This window comes from Onychostoma macrolepis, chromosome 19 (genome assembly GCF_012432095.1).
Source record: "Onychostoma macrolepis isolate SWU-2019 chromosome 19, ASM1243209v1, whole genome shotgun sequence".
Lineage (NCBI taxonomy): Eukaryota > Metazoa > Chordata > Actinopteri > Cypriniformes > Cyprinidae > Onychostoma > Onychostoma macrolepis.
This window is the reverse complement of record NC_081173.1, coordinates 14,662,920-14,681,945: the sequence shown is the minus strand read 5'-3', so window position 1 is coordinate 14,681,945 and position 19,026 is coordinate 14,662,920. Positions and strand designations below refer to the sequence as shown.

The 19,026-nt window shown below is 36.3% G+C and overlaps 1 protein-coding gene across 3 annotated transcripts in view; it reads left to right on the top strand.

Moving 5' to 3' along the window:
• col16a1 (collagen, type XVI, alpha 1) overlaps positions 1 to 19,026 on the top strand; it is a 68,710-nt gene that overhangs the window by 32,180 nt on the left and 17,504 nt on the right. For 2 of the 3 annotated variants that reach the window (XM_058753590.1, XM_058753588.1), the window contains 29 exons: positions 24 to 119; positions 928 to 966; positions 1,068 to 1,112; positions 1,399 to 1,434; positions 1,802 to 1,927; positions 2,697 to 2,732; positions 3,811 to 3,846; positions 3,949 to 4,059; positions 4,446 to 4,490; positions 6,085 to 6,120; positions 6,231 to 6,275; positions 7,027 to 7,077; positions 7,158 to 7,289; positions 7,430 to 7,465; positions 7,535 to 7,642; positions 7,889 to 8,011; positions 8,628 to 8,681; positions 8,775 to 8,816; positions 8,957 to 8,992; positions 9,716 to 9,769; positions 9,866 to 9,934; positions 10,559 to 10,612; positions 11,140 to 11,166; positions 12,586 to 12,642; positions 12,776 to 12,817; positions 13,025 to 13,096; positions 14,022 to 14,075; positions 15,716 to 15,757; positions 18,841 to 18,957. In XM_058753590.1, coding sequence (XP_058609573.1) covers positions 24 to 119; positions 928 to 966; positions 1,068 to 1,112; positions 1,399 to 1,434; positions 1,802 to 1,927; positions 2,697 to 2,732; positions 3,811 to 3,846; positions 3,949 to 4,059; positions 4,446 to 4,490; positions 6,085 to 6,120; positions 6,231 to 6,275; positions 7,027 to 7,077; positions 7,158 to 7,289; positions 7,430 to 7,465; positions 7,535 to 7,642; positions 7,889 to 8,011; positions 8,628 to 8,681; positions 8,775 to 8,816; positions 8,957 to 8,992; positions 9,716 to 9,769; positions 9,866 to 9,934; positions 10,559 to 10,612; positions 11,140 to 11,166; positions 12,586 to 12,642; positions 12,776 to 12,817; positions 13,025 to 13,096; positions 14,022 to 14,075; positions 15,716 to 15,757; positions 18,841 to 18,957 — 1,821 coding nt within the window. The remainder of the gene's footprint in view (positions 1 to 23; positions 120 to 927; positions 967 to 1,067; positions 1,113 to 1,398; positions 1,435 to 1,801; positions 1,928 to 2,696; positions 2,733 to 3,810; positions 3,847 to 3,948; positions 4,060 to 4,445; positions 4,491 to 6,084; positions 6,121 to 6,230; positions 6,276 to 7,026; positions 7,078 to 7,157; positions 7,290 to 7,429; positions 7,466 to 7,534; positions 7,643 to 7,888; positions 8,012 to 8,627; positions 8,682 to 8,774; positions 8,817 to 8,956; positions 8,993 to 9,715; positions 9,770 to 9,865; positions 9,935 to 10,558; positions 10,613 to 11,139; positions 11,167 to 12,585; positions 12,643 to 12,775; positions 12,818 to 13,024; positions 13,097 to 14,021; positions 14,076 to 15,715; positions 15,758 to 18,840; positions 18,958 to 19,026) is intronic. The other variant, XM_058753591.1, reaches the window with a different exon arrangement.

Genomic DNA, 19,026 nt, shown 5'->3' with positions numbered 1-19,026 from the left:
TCTCAGCGCTGATTAATTCACAGGGTGTTCCTGGTGTAGTTGGTCCAGAGGGGCTTGCAGGAGAACCAGGCCGCCCAGGACCTCCTGGACCACCTGGAGTTGGAAAACCAGGACCACCAGTAGGAAGATTCATCATTTAAATGCATTCTTTCTAGACAATTTTTTTAGATTCCAAATTGAGGTTTTAATATATTTTAAAGTTATTAAGTTTTTGATGTATTCTCCAGTGTATTGTCTTTGACTTTACTGGATAGAAAATAGAGTCGACCTCCCAAAACAGTGTTGCAAAAATAGGTGCTGCAACTGCCAAGTTTTTGAGTTTCAGTTTCATTTTTTTTTCTGTCAATCAGTGCATTTGGACCAACTTTTCAGCTTTGTTCTATCAGTTTTAATAAGTATTATTTAAAAAATCTAAAATAATTATATATAGTTATAATATAATAAGGCTATATTAACTATAGTATACTACTCTGCATACTACAGTAGCATTTATGCAGTATGTATGTATGCCACTATTCCTGTAGCATGTATGCATAGACCTACCACAATTCCTGGTATATTTGGCATATTTGGTATTCAACAGAAAAATGATGCAACACACTGACCAGACCTTCCAGTGATCAAATTTCATTGAAAATTACATTTTGTCACTTCTAACAATTTAAAAAAATTCTAACAATATTTTACAACATTACTGTTTATTGATCAACTAATTGCAGCTTTGGTAAGCATAAGAGACATTAAAAAAATCTTACCGACCCCAACCTTTTGAACAGTTTTGTGTGTATATAATATAATTTAATAATTAACATACATTTTGATGTCATTTGATGAAGTGCACAGTGTATACTGGGCATTATACAGTTATAAGTATGCTGTTCTATTTAGTCTATTTTTTACTTCTAAGCAGTTGTTTTTATACCACAGGGGCCCCCTGGTGGAACTCCAGGATCCAAAGGAGAGAAAGTATGTTTACTAATATATGTGTTTTTAAAGAAAATGTACCATTAGCTTTGTTTTGTGTAATTGTGTATCTAATAATAGAAAAACATTCTCTCTATTTCTAGGGAGATTCTGGGACACCTGGTGAAGATGGAAAGCCTGGAGAACCTGTAAGTTAATTTTTTTCTCATTTTGACCTATAGAGGGATGTCAATGTGAAACCATGATGACGTGTGCTGAATTGCTAAGACAGAAGATGCTGATTATCCTGATTTTCTATCACTCTTCTGATTGTTCTGTCACTGTAAGGAACAAAATGTGTTTACTATCATCAGCACCATAATTAGTTTTATTACCACTGGAGCTATCAGCACATAATTTGCATTTGCAACTCAATGAGCTTCTGCGCTTCTAATCTTCATGCATACCCAATGACGTGGTTTGTTTTGCTGACAGGGTCCGAGAGGTCCTTGGGGACCTAAAGGCGAGAAGGTAAGTGTAAGCAGTCTGAATTTCAGATTCTGCATGAAAATGTCTGTTGCTTGTTATGAGTCTACTCAGAATTCACTGAAAGTCACAGAGCATATTCTTGACTGTTTTCGCTTTATTTTATTTTTAAAGGAACAGTTTCATTATTTACTTAATCGCATGTTGTTCCAAACCCATATGACATACTTTCTTGCATGGGACACAAATGTCCAATGTCATTTTTTTCAAAATAATATGAAAGTCATTTTAGCATTATTTATGTACTATAGTGTTGGGTCCAAGTCCACCTTTTTGAGTCCCAGTCGAGTCGTAGTTTTTACCAACAATTTTAGGAGAAAAATCCATTTAATATGCTTTTTTCTGTCTTCAGGGAGACCCGTGTGTACCATGTCCAGCAGTCTCTTTCAACTCCACTGGCAACACTGTGGCATTTCAGAGCAAGCAGGGACCTAAAGGAGAACCAGGGGCCCCAGGCAAAGGAAAACTGGGTCCACCTGTGAGTTCACTCTTGAAACCAACCTAAAAACTTGAAAACCTAAAAACTGTCCAGCATGTGTGACTAAATTTTTCTGCGTAGCATCCTGAAACTGCTTTTAGCTTCCAATACTTAAATCTGTGCCTGGTAAACACTTTATCATTGCAAAATATCCAGCTGACAATGCTGTTCACCTCAGTTGGCCTGCCATATTTGTGTTTGCCAAGCTGAATGAAATAAGCCAACAATCAACGAGGGTTTTTTTCGCCTGCTGTTGTTGTGCTGAATGAGAAATGCTGTCGCCATTCCACTACCCTCTCCCAGGGAGGACAGATCTTCTATCGTGCTTCATTATAGCTTCAGGAACATTCAGGTCTCTCCTATCATCCATGAAATCCATCAGCTTCCCGCCCCTCTCAAAGTTTAGACCACTTTCTGTGTCAGATTTCATTTTACTCAATGACTACGGTAAAGGCCTTTCCATTTTTTAGCTTATTAAAATATCTCCTCTCTCTTCTTCAGAGTAAGTGGCAAAAATTCAGACAAAAAAAGGATTCTATGCAGCATACCATAAAGCACTTGTTCGCATTTCTCTGTAATGATTTCCAATACCATCACAATCTATTCCTCATACCTAGTTGTAGGACAGAGTGTGAGAGCATGGGATGCAGAAAGTGACAGGGTGCAAATTCGGGACATTTACAGTGGAGCAGTTGCGGTCAGCTAGGATGATATTAGTGTCATGATTAGGGAGACTGATGCTGATAGTTGTATGCTTCTATTTACATAGGGCCCTGCTGGACTGGATGGCAAAGCAGGACAGAAGGTGAGTTTTACTTACTGTTTCTTACTGCATAGAAACACACACACGTATATGTTTAAATATTAGCATCTACAATACAATATTGTAGCACAAGGTGGGATATTATAAAAATACAATTAATGAAATGGCTGATAAACTGGGCATTTACCAGTCAATATATCTGCTGGATGAAAAAATAAACTACTTTAACATCATGAAGGCGACTTTTCCATAAATTTCACTGACATTTTCTTCAATTTTTTAAGTCAGATTTTAAAATGTGTGTGTAGTTCTTTTTATCATCTTATTTTGTTCCCCTGAGGTCCACTTATAATGTTAATCAGGATTTCTTGCACTAAAAGTATTTAGTAATTTAGCTTACATTACCATTTTACACCCTTTCTCTGACCCTTAGAATTAATAGATTTTTGCTACTGTACATTTCAGAAGTGTAGATACCCTCTTTGCATGAGAAATTAGAAACAACACTACAGAATATTAATATGTATCCAACTTCCTCCTCATTATATTACTGGCCAGGACACTGAATATCTGTCATTGATGTGTAATGTGTTCATCCGTTCATCTTTGTTACATCACAAACTACTGTAATGACCCATTTTTGCCACTTAGTTTTCAGTTTGTTTTGTTTTTGGAAAGAGAAGAGAGTTTTGAGTTTACAATATGTTTGCATTTTATTTATTTATTTTTTAAATCAAGCAATACTTAATATGATAAAAAGCAAAATGTAAAAATAAATACAAATCATGGACCGTTTTTAACTTATTTTGGACAAGGCACTGGAAAGTAACTATTAAGTTTTACCAATCCAAAATACACAATATAACCACACATACACACACAGAGACAAAGAAATAGGCTTTCATTTTTATGTTAATAGCTGCTTCATGTTGCAGAGCTTTTTCTTAAAAGTCAGCAGCTGTGTTGTGACAACTAGCACATTGCGCTGTATTCCAGACTAAACTACTGCCTTCATTTTTTTTTTTTCTCTTCAAATTCAAGAGTGCTGAGTCATTGAAAATGTCATCCAGAGTTTGAGCCATTTTTACAAACTGTCTTGCGCATTGTGATTCTTTCACAGGGAGAGCCAGGAGGAGACGGAACCAAAGGTGAAAAGGTGAGTCTGCCAAGAGTTGGCAAGAAAGATGAATTGCTTGACACTGGGAGAAGTTTTAAAGTGAAATTAAGTTGCAAAGTCTTGCCATCTTTGTTCTCTTAGGGTGAACCGTGTTCTGGCTGCCCTACCATTGGAGATATTCCAGCGGGCATTTTGAATCGGGCTCAAAAGGGAGAGAAGGGAGATCCAGGTGTTGGGCAGAAAGGAGAGCAGGTGAATGTGATGGATTGATTGTTCATTGACATCCAGCACACAGCATTTAAAAACTTCTGCATCGCTTCCTCCCATAAGTCCTGAAGTGCAGTAAATTACAATGCAAACAGTTTTTGATATCCACTTCAGTGGTTGTGTATGAGTGTGCAGGGATGCATATATTGGCTCATGCATTAACCGCAGACATCCCTGATCTGTATAACTCCATGCATTCGGCTCAGATATAAGCCTCAGGCACAAATGCTTTTAAAAAATGATTCTAATGACAGATTGGGGAATTAAGCAGCCAAGGCTTTCATTTCATGTCTGTTAAACAAGAGAATATGCACTGATATTCTCTGCTTTTCTTTTCCTGTTCTTTCTTTTTACTTGATTTTCATGTATAGGGAGAACCAGGTCCAAGTGGCTTTGCTGGACTAAAAGGGGAAAAGGTAAACCTAATGGAAATGTATTCCCTGGGATGATGGATTTCTACATTTTCGAATTGTTTTAAGGTTATACACTATTATAAACAGGTACATATGCATGTACAGTGACCCTGAAAAGTGTTTGGACACTTAAATGTATGTATACCATTATTTTAGGTAATTGAAACAAAGCATTTCACAAAAATAAGTTGGTTGTCAGATTTAGTGGAACACCTCTGTACTTAATGTGATGAACTACACCTGTAGTTGCTCTCTAGGGCACCTGTGTGGAGAGAAACTGACTTCATACATCCATTAAAAATGACCTTGGGACCAGATGGTTAAAAGTAATTGCTAAAAGTTAGTTCTGAGAAAAGTTAGAGTACATATTTTTCAATGCCATTGTTTTCCCAGTGCATTGATATTCGTATGCTTAAATGTGGCTTATGTGTCCAAATACTTTTTAGGGATGCACGATATTATCGGACTGATATCGGAATCAGCCGATAATAGCTTTAAATTTAAATATCGGCATCAGCCCGATATGAAAAATTATGCCAATATGTCTTACCGATAAGAGGAATATGTTAACTCACATGTGCTCAGGGTGTTCTAGCGATTAGATCACGTCAGCAGTGTGGCTCATTCTTGAAGCAAAGTTTTGTCTGAATGACGATTAGATTGACTGTTTTGGATCACTGCATTTAATCTGTGAAAGCATGTACAGAATGAAGCGTTCGGTGTGTGAAAGAGTAAACAGTAAAAGCACGTGCAGCGAGTTTTAATCTGTAGGGGGCGCTGTTGGCCTGCTTCTAATTAACTATACTATAAAAGTAAAATAGCCTACACAAATAACATTTAGACTGTGTTTATGATTAAATAAAGCAGTAATTGATGTCATAAAATAATGAGTATGTTTTGATTTAATGGTCAGAAGCTATAGTTTGCATGAAAAAAAATCACATGACACTTGTAAATTAAATAATTTTATATATACTGATTTATTCATTAATGTGTAATATGTTTTATTTTTTAAACAAATCATAAGCTCTAAAAGATTTTCAGAATTTTTACAACTCTTTTGCTTTAGACCATCTACAAATGTTAAATCTTAAAATAAAATGTTAGGGTTAAAACTGCATCTTTCTGGGGGAAAAAAATGCAGCGATTTTTATATAGTTTATTTATAGTTATTTTCTTCAATAAGCTTCAATGCACTGTCAAAAAAACATCATTATTTTTTATGTAATTCTAACAAATAAGTTCTTGTTAAAAACGAACCAAAATTAAAAATATTTTGCTTATAATTTCTGCACAGGAGAGACTTGGTGTTGTTTCCAAACAAAAGGAAATATATCGATATCGGTATCGGTATCGGGCGAAATGAGTTGAAAGATATCGTCAAAAATCCAATATCGTGCATCCCTATGTTACCACTGTGCATGTCTATAGTGTGTGTGTGTGTGTGTGTGTGTGTGTGTGTGTGTGTGTGGTAATTATCAAATTGAAATAATCTTTATCACATTATAAAATATTATTGTCATTTTGGGAAAATATGTGTAACAGTATTTTGTTATACATGTACTGTACATTCATGTGTCCAATTTTCTGGTTATAGGGTAATGCAGGCAGCAAAGGAAATGAGGGGAAAACTGTAAGTGATCATTTTTTATTATTCTTATATATTCTTTGTTTTTAACTTGCATCTGTGATTTATGACTGACCTCAGCATTAGATTAATGTGCAGATGCTGATGTTTTTTAGGGCAAACCCGGTCCAAAAGGGTCAAGTGGAAATAACGGAGAGAAGGTGATTAAGCTCAACTCAGACTTTGTTTTTCTGCACTGATTATAAAATGTTTTGATTTGCAACCTCACAGCACCAGGAGACACACAAATACCACAGCTGGAAAGGCAAATATAATAATAATAATAATAATAACAGTAATAATAAGACCGTCGAGCTGAATTTAGTATAAACTGACAGGAAACTGTTAGGTTTCTGAAGGATTATGTGACACTAAAGACTGGAGTAATAGCTGCTGAAAATGCAGATTTGTCATCTCAGGAATAAATTGCATTTAAAGCATTCAAATAGGAAAAAGATTAGGAAAAAATTTTCAAATCATTTTTCAAAATTTCAAATTCTAATAATATTTCACAACATCACTGTTTTTACTGTATTTGTCACCACCTTGATTAGCATAAGTGCATAAGAGACTTCAAAATCTTTACAAAACTTACAGGCCCCAAATTTTAAAACTTTTTTATGTGAATTTTTATAAACTCATGCAGCTTGAATGCTGCTGTCATTAAAGCACGAGTGTGACAAACCATATAAAAAATATAAGACATTCTGAAATTCATGTTTATTTTTCAGTTCAGCTTATCACTTAAATTGTTACATTGGTAAAAAAAAAAAAAGATGGATAGATAGATGGACGGACGGACAGACGGACAGATAGGTAGATAGATAGGTTTTGTAGTGTTTTTTGTAAGAAATGCATTAAATTGAGTGCATTTTCACTCAGTGGTGTCATTTTTATTTAATTTTTTTACAGGGTGATCCTGGCCAGCCCGGTATAGGGACAACTGGTCCAAAAGGTGAAAAGGTAAGTGAATGTTTTCACACAGTGCTTTTCTATCCTTCATTAAAAGTGTATGGATGTGCTTAATGTGCCTTGTATTTAAGGGAGACTCATGTGGCGTGTGCCAAGACACAACCTCTGAGGTGGGAAGTGGCCCATCTACGATAAAGGTCACAGGGGAACGTGGCCCTCCAGGACCTCCAGGCCCACCAGGAGAAGGAGTAGAGGGCAAACAGGTAAGCCTGATTATTTTATGATCACTTTATATAAGAGGAGGCAAGGGCGGTGTGTTGCTTCTAGTGTATCAGTGTATACATTTTTAATTTGAGAAGCCCAAAACACACTGACCTTGTTTTCAAAATGGATGTCTCAACAGGGGCCACCAGGTCTTCAAGGTTTCATAGGAGAGAAAGTAAGTTATTTTTTTAAACTCTGCAATAGGGAGTTTTCTTGGCATTAAATATGATTTTTATTTTTGTAGGGTGATCAGGGTTTACAAGGAGACCCAGGTGTGGATGGGGCACCTGGACTCCAAGGACTTCAAGGAGAACCAGGCAGGAATGGCTTTAATGGACTAAAAGGAGAAAAGGTCACTGTCACGTAAAATTGATCATGCAGTCACATATTAATTACATTGCAGTAAATTATGTGCCATCACGGGATATTTTAATAATCATTCATCATATTGATATAATAGATTACACCTTTTATATGACTATTTAAATTTGCAGGCAAAAAAATACCAGATAAGCATGGTTGACCATCTAGATTCCTGCTCGCTTGCAATTTGAAAGCTTTCTGTCTTTTCTTATTGCTTCTGTGTCTACATCGCCAGGGAGATGCGTGTGACAGCTGTCCATCACTCCCTGAAGGAAATGGAAATGTTGGTGGCTTACCAGGACCCAAGGGAGAGAGAGGAGAGCCAGGTTTGCCAGGCGAGGGCCGAGAAGGCAAACAGGTACGAGTTTTTCTGTAAAAATGCTTTCTCTCTTTCTCCATTAGTGGTATTTTCTATGACTATTGCACAAATGTCCTAACTCCAAATATTAAACTTAGGAGTACACAATTTGTGTTACATATATGACTGATACTTCAAATCATGCAGCTTGTTGAGGAAAGGTTCACTTTTCTAAGCATTTGAACTTGTGATTTTGGTTTAGCAGATGATAAAATGAAGGAAAAAAAATAGGGCTGTTAACTTCTGTGATTAATATTGATAGTACTTGGTTAAGATGCCATTAAGCAAAAAGGTGTGATTAATAGGGTTATATGGATATATTGATATGGATCAATGCATTGATCAAATGACTTACAATATGAAATATCAATTAAATATTCATGTTATGTTTTGGTTGCATTTGTGAGTTAATAAAATGTAACTGGTTGTATAAAATAGGCACATAATACCATAATAACAATATATCAATCACCCCTAAATCTAATCAAATCATAATTGTATTGCGGCAGGTTTTGAGGTATCAGCAAGTATTGTAAGAGAATAAATGTCAGATTGTATTGTGATACACCCCAAAAATGCTTATCTTTACTCTTTCTTTTCTATCTTTATTCTATAGGGTCGCCCAGGCCCACCTGGTATCCAGGGACCTCCAGGGCTCAAAGGCAGTCAGGTAAAGTTACAAAAGCTGACCAATGTGCATGCAACTGTGTGCGAGAGTGATAAGATTGACTGTGGAGTGATGCTTATGTTTATTTATTATTAGGGTGATGCTGGGCCTTCAGGTATTGGCCTTCCAGGACTGCAGGTGAATGAACAGCTATTGCAATCCCTCAGAAAATCTGTTTTCATTTATACTATTTTTATAGAAATGTGCAGGTCTCAGCTGCGTTTAAATAATTCCTTAAATGTACCAGCTCTTTGTAATGCTTTGATGTTCTCACTCAGGGTGAGCAGGGACCTAGAGGTTTTCCCGGAGCTGCTGTAAGTGCACAAAAAGTATTGTGTTCTTGGGTGTCCACACATGGATTTGGCCCTCTGAGTGTGCAAATTTGCAGATGTTGTTATCTTTGAATTGTCTGTATTTGTACTTGTCTACTTTTATCTGATACATACACTACTGTTCACAAGTTGAGGTCGGTACAATTAAAAAGTCTCTTATGCTTACCAAGGCCGCATGTATTTGAGAAAAAAAAATACAGTAAAAACAGTTATGTTGTGTAATATTATTAGAATTTAAAATAACTGTTTTCTATTTGAATATATTTTAAAATGTAATTTAACCCTATGATGGCAAAGCTGAATTTTCAGCATCATTACTCCAGTCTTCAGTGTTACATGATCCTTCAGAAATCATTCTAATATGCTGGTTTGCTGCTTAAGAAGCATTACTTATTATTATTAATGTTGCCTAATGTTTTTTTTGTGGAAACTATGATACATTTTTCAGGATTCATTGGTGAATAGAAAGTTCAAAAGAACAGCATTTATCTGTTATAGAAATCTTATGACATTATAAATGTATTTGCTGTCTCTTTTGATCAATTTATAGCATTCTTGCTGAATTAAAGTATTATTTTCTTAAAAAAGAGTGAAAAAATCTTACTAACCCTTTTGAACAGTATGTATATGAAAATCAAAATAATAAATAAAACAGCCCCCTCGATATAGAAACTAAGTGTGAAAACAGTCATGTGTATCCTACAGGGTCCAGAAGGACGTCAAGGACCTGCAGGGCCAATTGGACCGGCAGGACAAAGGGTAGATCACCAACACAATAACACAGTACTCTTCAGGCCAAAAGACACAATGGATCTGACCTAACTGTTGTTCCAATGTATTGCTTGATATCTATAGGGCCAAAAGGGAGAAGTGGGACCACCAGGGCCACAGGGGCCAATGGGAATGGGACCAGTTGGACCCCCAGTAAGAACCTGAGATGAAACATGGACAAAAATGTTGTCCCCAGCCATAGGGACAGCCATTTTTTTATGTTCTTGCTCTCTTCATTACATTTAATATCTGAATGCCATGATGGATGTATCATGGCATTGTCTTTTGCATAAAAAATAATGCAAGATAAGCACATATTTCACATTACAGTTTTTTTCCAACTGCTTACACGTGTTTTCAAAAATTTGCCTCTTTTTTTTCAAAACTTTACACACAAATCCAAGAATTGCACACACAAAATGCAAAATGCCTCACATCTCTTGCAAAATGAAGCACTGCATTCAAAATATCACAAAACCTATTAGATTTTTTTGTGTGTTACAAAAAGTGTTGCAAAAAGAGTCAAGAATCAGTGTATGGTTTTGCAGATTTGGTGTGTGGTTCTGGTGTTTGAGTGTCAGGTTTCAGAAATCGTGTGACAAGTAAAGATTTTGTGTGTATGCAGTTGAAAAAACTGTAAGTATGCTGTTATTCTTAGTCATGTTCACAATATACTATTTCACATCATAGAAAATAGGGAGTGTAATGAGACACAGCCCAGTGCTTTTTTTTTTTGGGTCTTACTCTTGTAAATGATTTATTTATTCTGTGTTACAGGGTAGGGATGGTACACAAGGATTGCCTGGGATACCAGGGCAAGATGGGAGTCATGTAAGTTTGTTTATTTATTTAGCCCTCTCCAGCAATGCTTTGCTCAACTCATCTTGCTTATTCCCATATTGTGACATGCATTCTGTCATTAACAAATTCACCCAAGCATATTGTCCGTTGTTCATTGCTCTGCCATCTAGAGACAGCATCAAACGAACTTCCATAAACTGCAGATGCAAAGGCAGCGAGAGTTTGTTGTCTTGCCAGAGCTCGTCTCATTAAAAAAGCAAAGTTAGCGCTGTCTGTTCTCGCATCAGATGTTAATTACCTGAGGCTTTGTCGCAGAGAGCTTGAGGAGCGAAGCCAGAAACAGACTCGGGTCATATCCGACTCTGCCTGGATCCCTAACAGCAACACGTTGTCTGCTTGCATCACGTCACCTGTCGCTGCTCCTCCCTGATCCACACTCATCTCGCTGGCCCTGGAGAGTTACACACAATAACACTGTCTAACTGAGCCTTTGTGTGTGTGTGTGTGTGTGTGTGTGTGTGTGTGTGTGCGTGTGTGTGTTTCTCCTTGTCTTTCAGGGAACCATTGGGCCTAAGGGCGACAAGGTAAGTGTCTGGATCAGTGAGCTGGGGAGGCGATTTCTAGGTTCCCCGAAGCAGTGAGAATGTGTGTGTGGAGGGAACAACGGATAGGAGGAGTAATGTTTAGAGCGACCGTCTGTATGCACAGTGATGTGTCCACCCTGGAGACACAAACAGACGCATAAGTCTGACAGAAGAGTTTGACAGTGCTGAAAAAGTTAAAAATGCCCTCGAGCTAAAACAGGGCTATTAATTGGTGAATATAACAGCTGTCATCTGTAATCTGACAACATCACCGAGTATCAAAGAGAAAGGAAGTGTGCATGTGGGAGATGAGAAAGAGAGACCTCGATAGAAAAGCCCTGGAAATGCTTCATTCTTTAATGTCCTCTGTTGTCTCCCAGACTAATTTGTCTAAACACAGAGGAAAGTGGCAGCCTATATCAAATGATGCATATTCTTCCTAAGTGTGATGAAGTGCTCTGTCATTCCTGTTGAGTGCCAGGATAGAATTCTACAGCAGATCCTTAATTTCGACGTCATGTCATGTTGCAACACAATGTAACATGCTTGTGTGTGTGTGTGTATGTGTGTGTGTGCGCGTGTGCATGTGTTGGGACCATGGGTATTATAGTTAACTAAAAATAAAACTGAAACTAAAATTAAAACATAAAATCTATAAAAAATAATTTTAGCTAGTTGCCAAGGCAACAAATCCTATTTTAATTTAGTTTAACATGATGTACTAAAATAACTATAGACATACAGTATATGGGGAAAAAAACTACTAAAATGACATAAAATCACAAAAATTCTAACTAAAATGAAAATGGAAAATAAAATAAAAAATTAAAACTGATTCAAAATATTAGTAAAAACTGTAATATTATCTTAATGATACTGCTTGGTACCTATTTTGTAACTATATTTATACTTCTCAACTGTCAAATGTCATTACATTAAAGCATTGTTATAGTAGTACCAGTAATAGTATATTTTAAATGGTCACAAGTTAATTTTATTATTTGTTATTGTTATTATTAATAATAAATCAGTATGCATTCCTTTATTTATAATAATATAATTCTTATATTTTTTGTTGTAGTCTAAATGGCTATTTAGTTATTGTCAAAAAACAAAAATAAAACAACAATAAAAATGGATATTGGTTATTAGAAACAAATGTATTCTGTATCATATTCATAAATGTTCTATATCTTAGCTTTGCTGAGTTGTGATGCTCTCTTTTAGTGTAGGTTGAATATATTTAATTTAAATAAATCATTTGTTCCAATAAGCAAACTCCTAGCAACATAAAAACCACTGCAGAATACATTAGCAACCACATAGCATCACCCTGGAAACAGTCTAAACTAGTTGTGGCAGTTTACTCAGAAAATATCCAACTCACTATAACCAAATTGTTTTTTTTCTGCATCGTAGGGTGAACCAGGAGAGTGCAACTGTTTGAATAATATGTTACCTGGAACTGGCGGACCTGTGAGCTTATGTTTTATTTCATTGTTGTTAATCAGGAGGATATTAGCGCACTCTCACACATAAACACTCAAAGAATTTGGGCTTTTAAATCATGAGACCTGATGTGCTGAATTTGATTACTCTTTTCTTGCAGGGGGTCCCAGGTGGTGAGAGCAGGTGGCAGCCTGGTCCTCAGGTCTGACATCCTTTTTCACTCTTTATCTCCCTTCTGCTGCTTAAATCGCTGCATTTTGAGAAGTTTGTTAAAAAACTAGAAATTACAATAGGGTTTCAGTGCTACACTCTACTAATAGAGACATAAAAAGAAATCTGAGAGTGATTGTGACTCTTTTAATGAGTAATGAATGACCGTCTTCTTACTCATGTGCTTAATGTGCCTCAGGGGCCTCCTGGACCACCGGGCCCTCCAGGTCCCCCAGGGACCCAAGGCTTTACAGGAATCCCCGGCCCACAGGTGAGTATGAAACAGATGGCATCAGGGCATACCTCTGCTTTTTCTCTCTGTTCCTCCATCCTGCTCTCTTTGTGGGGCTTCTGTATCGGGAAGGCCTGCATGGGTAACTCTGGGCTTGAACTAAAGCATATTTAAATGCACCGATAATGTTTACATTTAAAACATATGTTAATTTAGCAAATAATGTTTAATACCTAAAGCTGCCATCAATTAAATGTAATGTAAATGTAATGTCATGCAATTGTAATGTAGTTTGTAAAAGAGCGCTATATTAAAACATTGCTGTTAAATCTGCACGCTTTAAAGGGGCTTCTGGGATTTTTGGATAGTGCCGTGGGATGTGCTTTGTTAATGGCTGTGCTTTTAAAAGTTAATGTAAAGTAAATCTAAATATTAATGTAGATTGTAAATCTAAAGCATTAATGTATAGTTAAAATGCTGCGCAAAAATATGAATTAAATGTAATCTTAATACATTCATTAAATTAGTAGTTGGGGATCGTGCTGCTTTTTTCTTTTTAAAAACCATCCAGAAGCTCACTGTGAGGTTGCTGTTTTTAATTCAAGTCCATTTGATATCTTTTTAAGTTATGTTTTAGATATACAATGGGAATTGTGATGGTATTTAAGCCCATCATGATTTAATTCACCCTGATAAACTGGCAATTTGCCTTCTGCATAATCTCACCGTGAGCACTGAGTGGTCTTTAACCTGGTATTGTGTTGATTTCCCAAGCCTCAGAAGAGCTGAGATTAAAAAATAGACAGAGAAAGGCAAGAAAAAATGTAAATGTCTACTCCGAGCTGGAACACAAACCAGGAGAGGGTCCAGGGCTTTGACTACTTTCCCTCTGCCCCGCTGGAGAAGGAGGTGTCCAGATTGTGGCCACAGGCTAAACCAATTCAACCTCAGTTCCTTCTTACAGGGTATCCCTGGCAACGATGGCATACCAGGGAAACCGGGTCCACCCGGCCAAGCAGTGAGTAACCAGACAGGGGGAGGAGCTTTATTACAATATATAAACACAGAGCAAGGAGCCTGGTTGGTTGACTTCTGCGTTAGAAGGGGAGCGGGTCGGGCCTCCTTTAAAGCGGTGCGGGGAGATGGAGGTGATTCACGAGGACATCAGCAACTTTTTTATAATACTAAAAAGAACCAGTAAGCATGCAAGGATTTTAACTCGGCACTCCGTGAGGCATCTCTGTTGTCCTTTATGGCCGCCGAAGGTCCCATTACCCTTTCAGAGTTAACTCACAGTCTCCGAGGCTTTGTGTAATGGTAAACACTGCCATTGTGTTGAGTTACGGTTAGGGCAGCCATTACTGTGAGTGATGTTCCGTACAGAAAGAGCCATTGGATCTTTGGTTGAAAGCAGGATTTCGGCATTAATGGCCCCGTCTCTCCGCACGCATATTTTCTCAGTTGGCTAAAGGCCCATCCTGAAATCAGAGCTCCGGGCTTCCAGCCTGCAGCGGAAATTTGGCCAGACTTCAGTCCCAGGCCGCTTTGCTCCGCTTCTATCGGCAGACTCCGACCACCGAGTTCTTCCAGAGCACAATCAGATCTAAACCATGTTATTCTTTTAATTCTCGTTCGCCAACTTTCGAGAAACAGACCCCGCAAACAGCTTAATCCCAAAGCTAGTTTATTAATACACAAATGAATTCTGTGCTATAGCGCCAAAAACACTAAATAGTTCAAGTAAATAAGAGTAACGAATAACATTAGGAATTCAAAGGATTCTTTTAAAAAACGAAAAGTGCAAACGGTGACCAATTTCCATATTAAAACTGTAATTACAGTAGATTAATTGGATGGGGTAAGGTGGAATGAAGCCACTTTACTGAGATGTGGAGAGCCCAAACCAGCCAGTAGTGAGAGGAGATGACGTACTTGAAGCACATCAGTATCTACCTTTAAGAGCATCTGAGAGCCGCTCTCATATTCGGTCAAGTTCTCTGGTTTAACTGTAGTTAGATTAATACTTCAGTCCTCTGTACAAAAAGGGCCTAGTGCATATAAAATATATTGGTTCAAGTTGAAGTGAAATTTGAGTTGAATTTTTAAAAATGCTTTAAAATACTCATATTATATAGGCTTCCATGTCACATTGTGAGTGTTGAACAATGAAGTTTTGTTTTTTGTCCTTCTGAAAGTCTTTTGTGCTCTGAAACTAATGCTTTTTAAGGTAGGATGTGAAAGTAACTTCTTATCCATGCTGTAAATGGCCAGCTAGCACAATATGTTTAACCATAATTAATTATATTTTAATTTACATGTTTATGGATGCAATTAGTCAGTAAACTGTTTTGAAATGACAGCATAATAAATAATTGTAGCATAATGTGAAATAATTTATCATGTTAAATTCAGTTTTTTTTTTTCTGAATAATTTCATGCAAAATAGTTCCATTATTAAAATGAGATTTTTATTATTAATGACATAATGAGATCATAACTTTACTTTCAAAGCAGTGCTTTTTAAAATAAGTTTTGTGTACTGCATTGCCTTTGTCTCACCATAGATACTTTCTTCTGAACTTTTGATGATAATTGCACATTCAATTGTTGTGAAATGCAAAACTGTCTCCATGTCTGACTGTCTCCTCTATCTTGCAGCCTCCCGTTTTTCTGCCTCAGGATTCAGCTTCCGCAGTCAAGGTAAGCAACGTATTACGTAACTGCACGTGTTCAACTTATCTCTCTCTCTCTCTATGACATTATTAGTATGCATGTGCAAGGAAACACTGGTATTATCTCATCTGGTAATATAATGTGTACAGAAACATACACATTAGCATTATTGGTGTGGTGTGACTAAATGTTAATTTTTCTATTCTGCCGCCAATATTGTGCACATACCACAGCAAGACATCTATGCAATGCGTGCATTTTCTTTTGGAAGATGGAATTTTTAATGCAGGGGTCTTCAACCTTTTTGAGGCCATGAACCCCATGGTGGATAGTAGGGGTGACCCCGAATAGTCGATGATTCGATGCTTCGATAGGAGGAGCCTGATTCGACTCCCAATCTCACAGTCGAATATTCACGGAGTGTTATGATCTTACCATTTTTGGCTATATGGGGGTGCTGAAATGTCTGATTTCACATAGAACTACCGGTTTTCTCCCAATAAGTTAATATACAGGCTATTAAGATAATGCTGTAAATTTGAAAAGAATGAAGCTTTAAATAAATATTTTAACCTGCGTGAATAAATCCAACCACCCCTATAGATTTAAATTTCACTTTCCATAATCCGTGACCGACAGAGGAGCATTTTGGTGGAAGGGATTTAAATCTTTAACAAGACTCAAACTGACACAGGCAGAGCAAAAGACTGTATTTTTTTGATCAGGTAGGGTACAAGTGATTTCAAAATATTTCAGCTGGTTTATATATATATATATATATATATATATATATATATATATCATGTATATATTATTAATATTAGTATAAAATGCATTTGGTTGAGTTGTGCTGCAGTAAAGTGCTTCATTGTAGTAGGCTACTACAGTGATTATCTCTTCAGGGTGCAGTGCGAGCAGGACAAACAACAATGCAGAATATTAATAACTATGACTGGGACTGTCATATGCATAACATTATAATGAGAACACTATTATAATAAAACACTTTTAAAGTTTAGTTGCCTTGTTTCTGCACGCTGTTGCGTGAAGAAAGCGTCCACAAAAGGAGTTCATTCAGAGCCTCGCAGACACGTTCATGCATGCACATTTTGTGCAGATAGCCTATAAGTCATAATATATCGTTATGTTGTATAAATAATGAAGCATATTCTATATGAGATATGGTGAGTTAAATCCCATTGATTAAAAACCTGCTATCAAATGCTTCATTCTACTGGTCATCTTCAGTGCGCACAGTTCAAAACAGAAATGCAGAACATTAATAACTTCTGTTATATACATAAGGTTATAATGAGAGCCCTATTGTAAAAAATGTTGTGAATTCTTAGGGTTTTGCTGACATTTAATGTTATCTTTTAATCAAAACATAAAACATTATTTTTGTATCTGCGAGGCGTCCCTAACACATTTTTCCTGTGTTAACATCAGTAATTATGACTGTCGAATGTCTGACTTGACTCTTGGTAATTTGCCCCCCGCCCCCAAACATATGATTCGACTATCAGTCGACTATCGGCAAGATTCAAAAATTCCGATTTGACTATGAAAATCCTTAGTCGGGGACACCCCTATAGTGGATAGAGAGATGAAGCAGGAAACCCCTGTTGCATATTGCATAAAATTGAGTACCTGACATATTTCATATGTATTCAACCATATTAATGTATATACATAATTTATGATTCTTACATGGCGAAGCTATTAAAAATGCATTTATTTATTCAAACTGCCATCCGAAAGTTTGGGATTGATAATAATTTTTAGTCTCCCATGCTGATCAAGCTTGCATTTATTTGATCAAAAATACTGTAAAACTGCATGTTTTGAAATAATATTACATTTAAAAATATTACATTCTTTTTTTTCTTTTTTTAGATACATAATTTATTCCAAAGCTGAGTTTTTGGCAGCCATTACTCCAGTTTTAAGTGTCACATGATGTATTCAACCATATTAATGTATATACATAATTTATGATTCTTACATGGCGAAGCTATTAAAAATGCATTTATTTATTCAAACTGCCATCCGAAGGTTTGGGATTGATAATAATTTTTAGTCTCCCATGCTGATCAAGGTTCCATTTATTTGATCAAAAATACTGTAAAACTGCATGTTTTGAAATTACATTTAAAAATATTACATTCTTTTTTTCTTTTTTTTTAGATACATAATTTATTCCAAAGCTGAGTTTTTGGCAGCCATTACTCCAGTTTTAAGTGTCACATGATGCTTCAGAAATCATTCTAATATATTAATTTGGTGAAGCATTTATTATTATCAGTGATACCAGTTGTGCTGCTTGATATTTTTGTGGAAACCATAATGCATCCTTGCTAAATAAAAAATATGTTTGCTAAATTTATGCTAAATAAAAATATATATTTTTTTTAATTCTTACTGATGCCAAATGTTTGAACAAAAGTGTATTTATGTAAAGCAACAAAATGAAGCTTCTTAACTCTATTTATCTCAATGCTAATTTAATATTGCATCATTTGCAGCATAATTACATTACATTTGTGCCATAAATTAGTTTGAGCTTACCAATTATTTTAGAGCATTATTAGTTTTAGAACATTTTCTCATGTTTGATGTTGAAAAATACATTTAAAAGACATTCGGCAGGTGCACTTAAGATGTTTAAAACTTTGTTTAAATGTTTATCAGATATATGTATAAATATTAGACACTTAAAGCATTATTTTTTTTTCTTCACCAATGTTTTAATGATAAATGTGTGCTGTTTTAGAAGAAGAATATATCTGATCAGAGTTGGTTCGAAAATCACTTATTTTGCAAACCCTAGTGTTTTGGCTTTGAAACCTTTTACATTCTTTGAGCTGAGGTTATTTACAAGAAGCATTCCTGCTCTATCAAGCTGAAATGTGAGAGCATAGTTTTTACTGTTAACAAAATATCCTGTGTTTAAATTTCACACACCTTCCTCAGTCTGTCTGTGCCTGCTTACTCTTCAATGCAGCAATACTATTCACTTGTAATTGCATGCAGATGTTGTGTTTTTATTGTTCATTTGCTTTTTGCAGTGAGTACACATGTGTTTGTGTCATGTGTATGCTTCACTGTAGGAGGGTTGTGGAGATTGCTCCTCGGGCCTACCAGGTGTGCCCGGCATGGTTGGCGCTAAGGGCGAGAAGGGAGATCAGGGCAAGCCTGGGGTTGAACCCTCAGAAGGATGCGAACGGGTGAGCGGGATGAATGATGGATGATGTGATTGGTATAAGACAGGGTGTGGGTTTGTGCATTGATTTGTT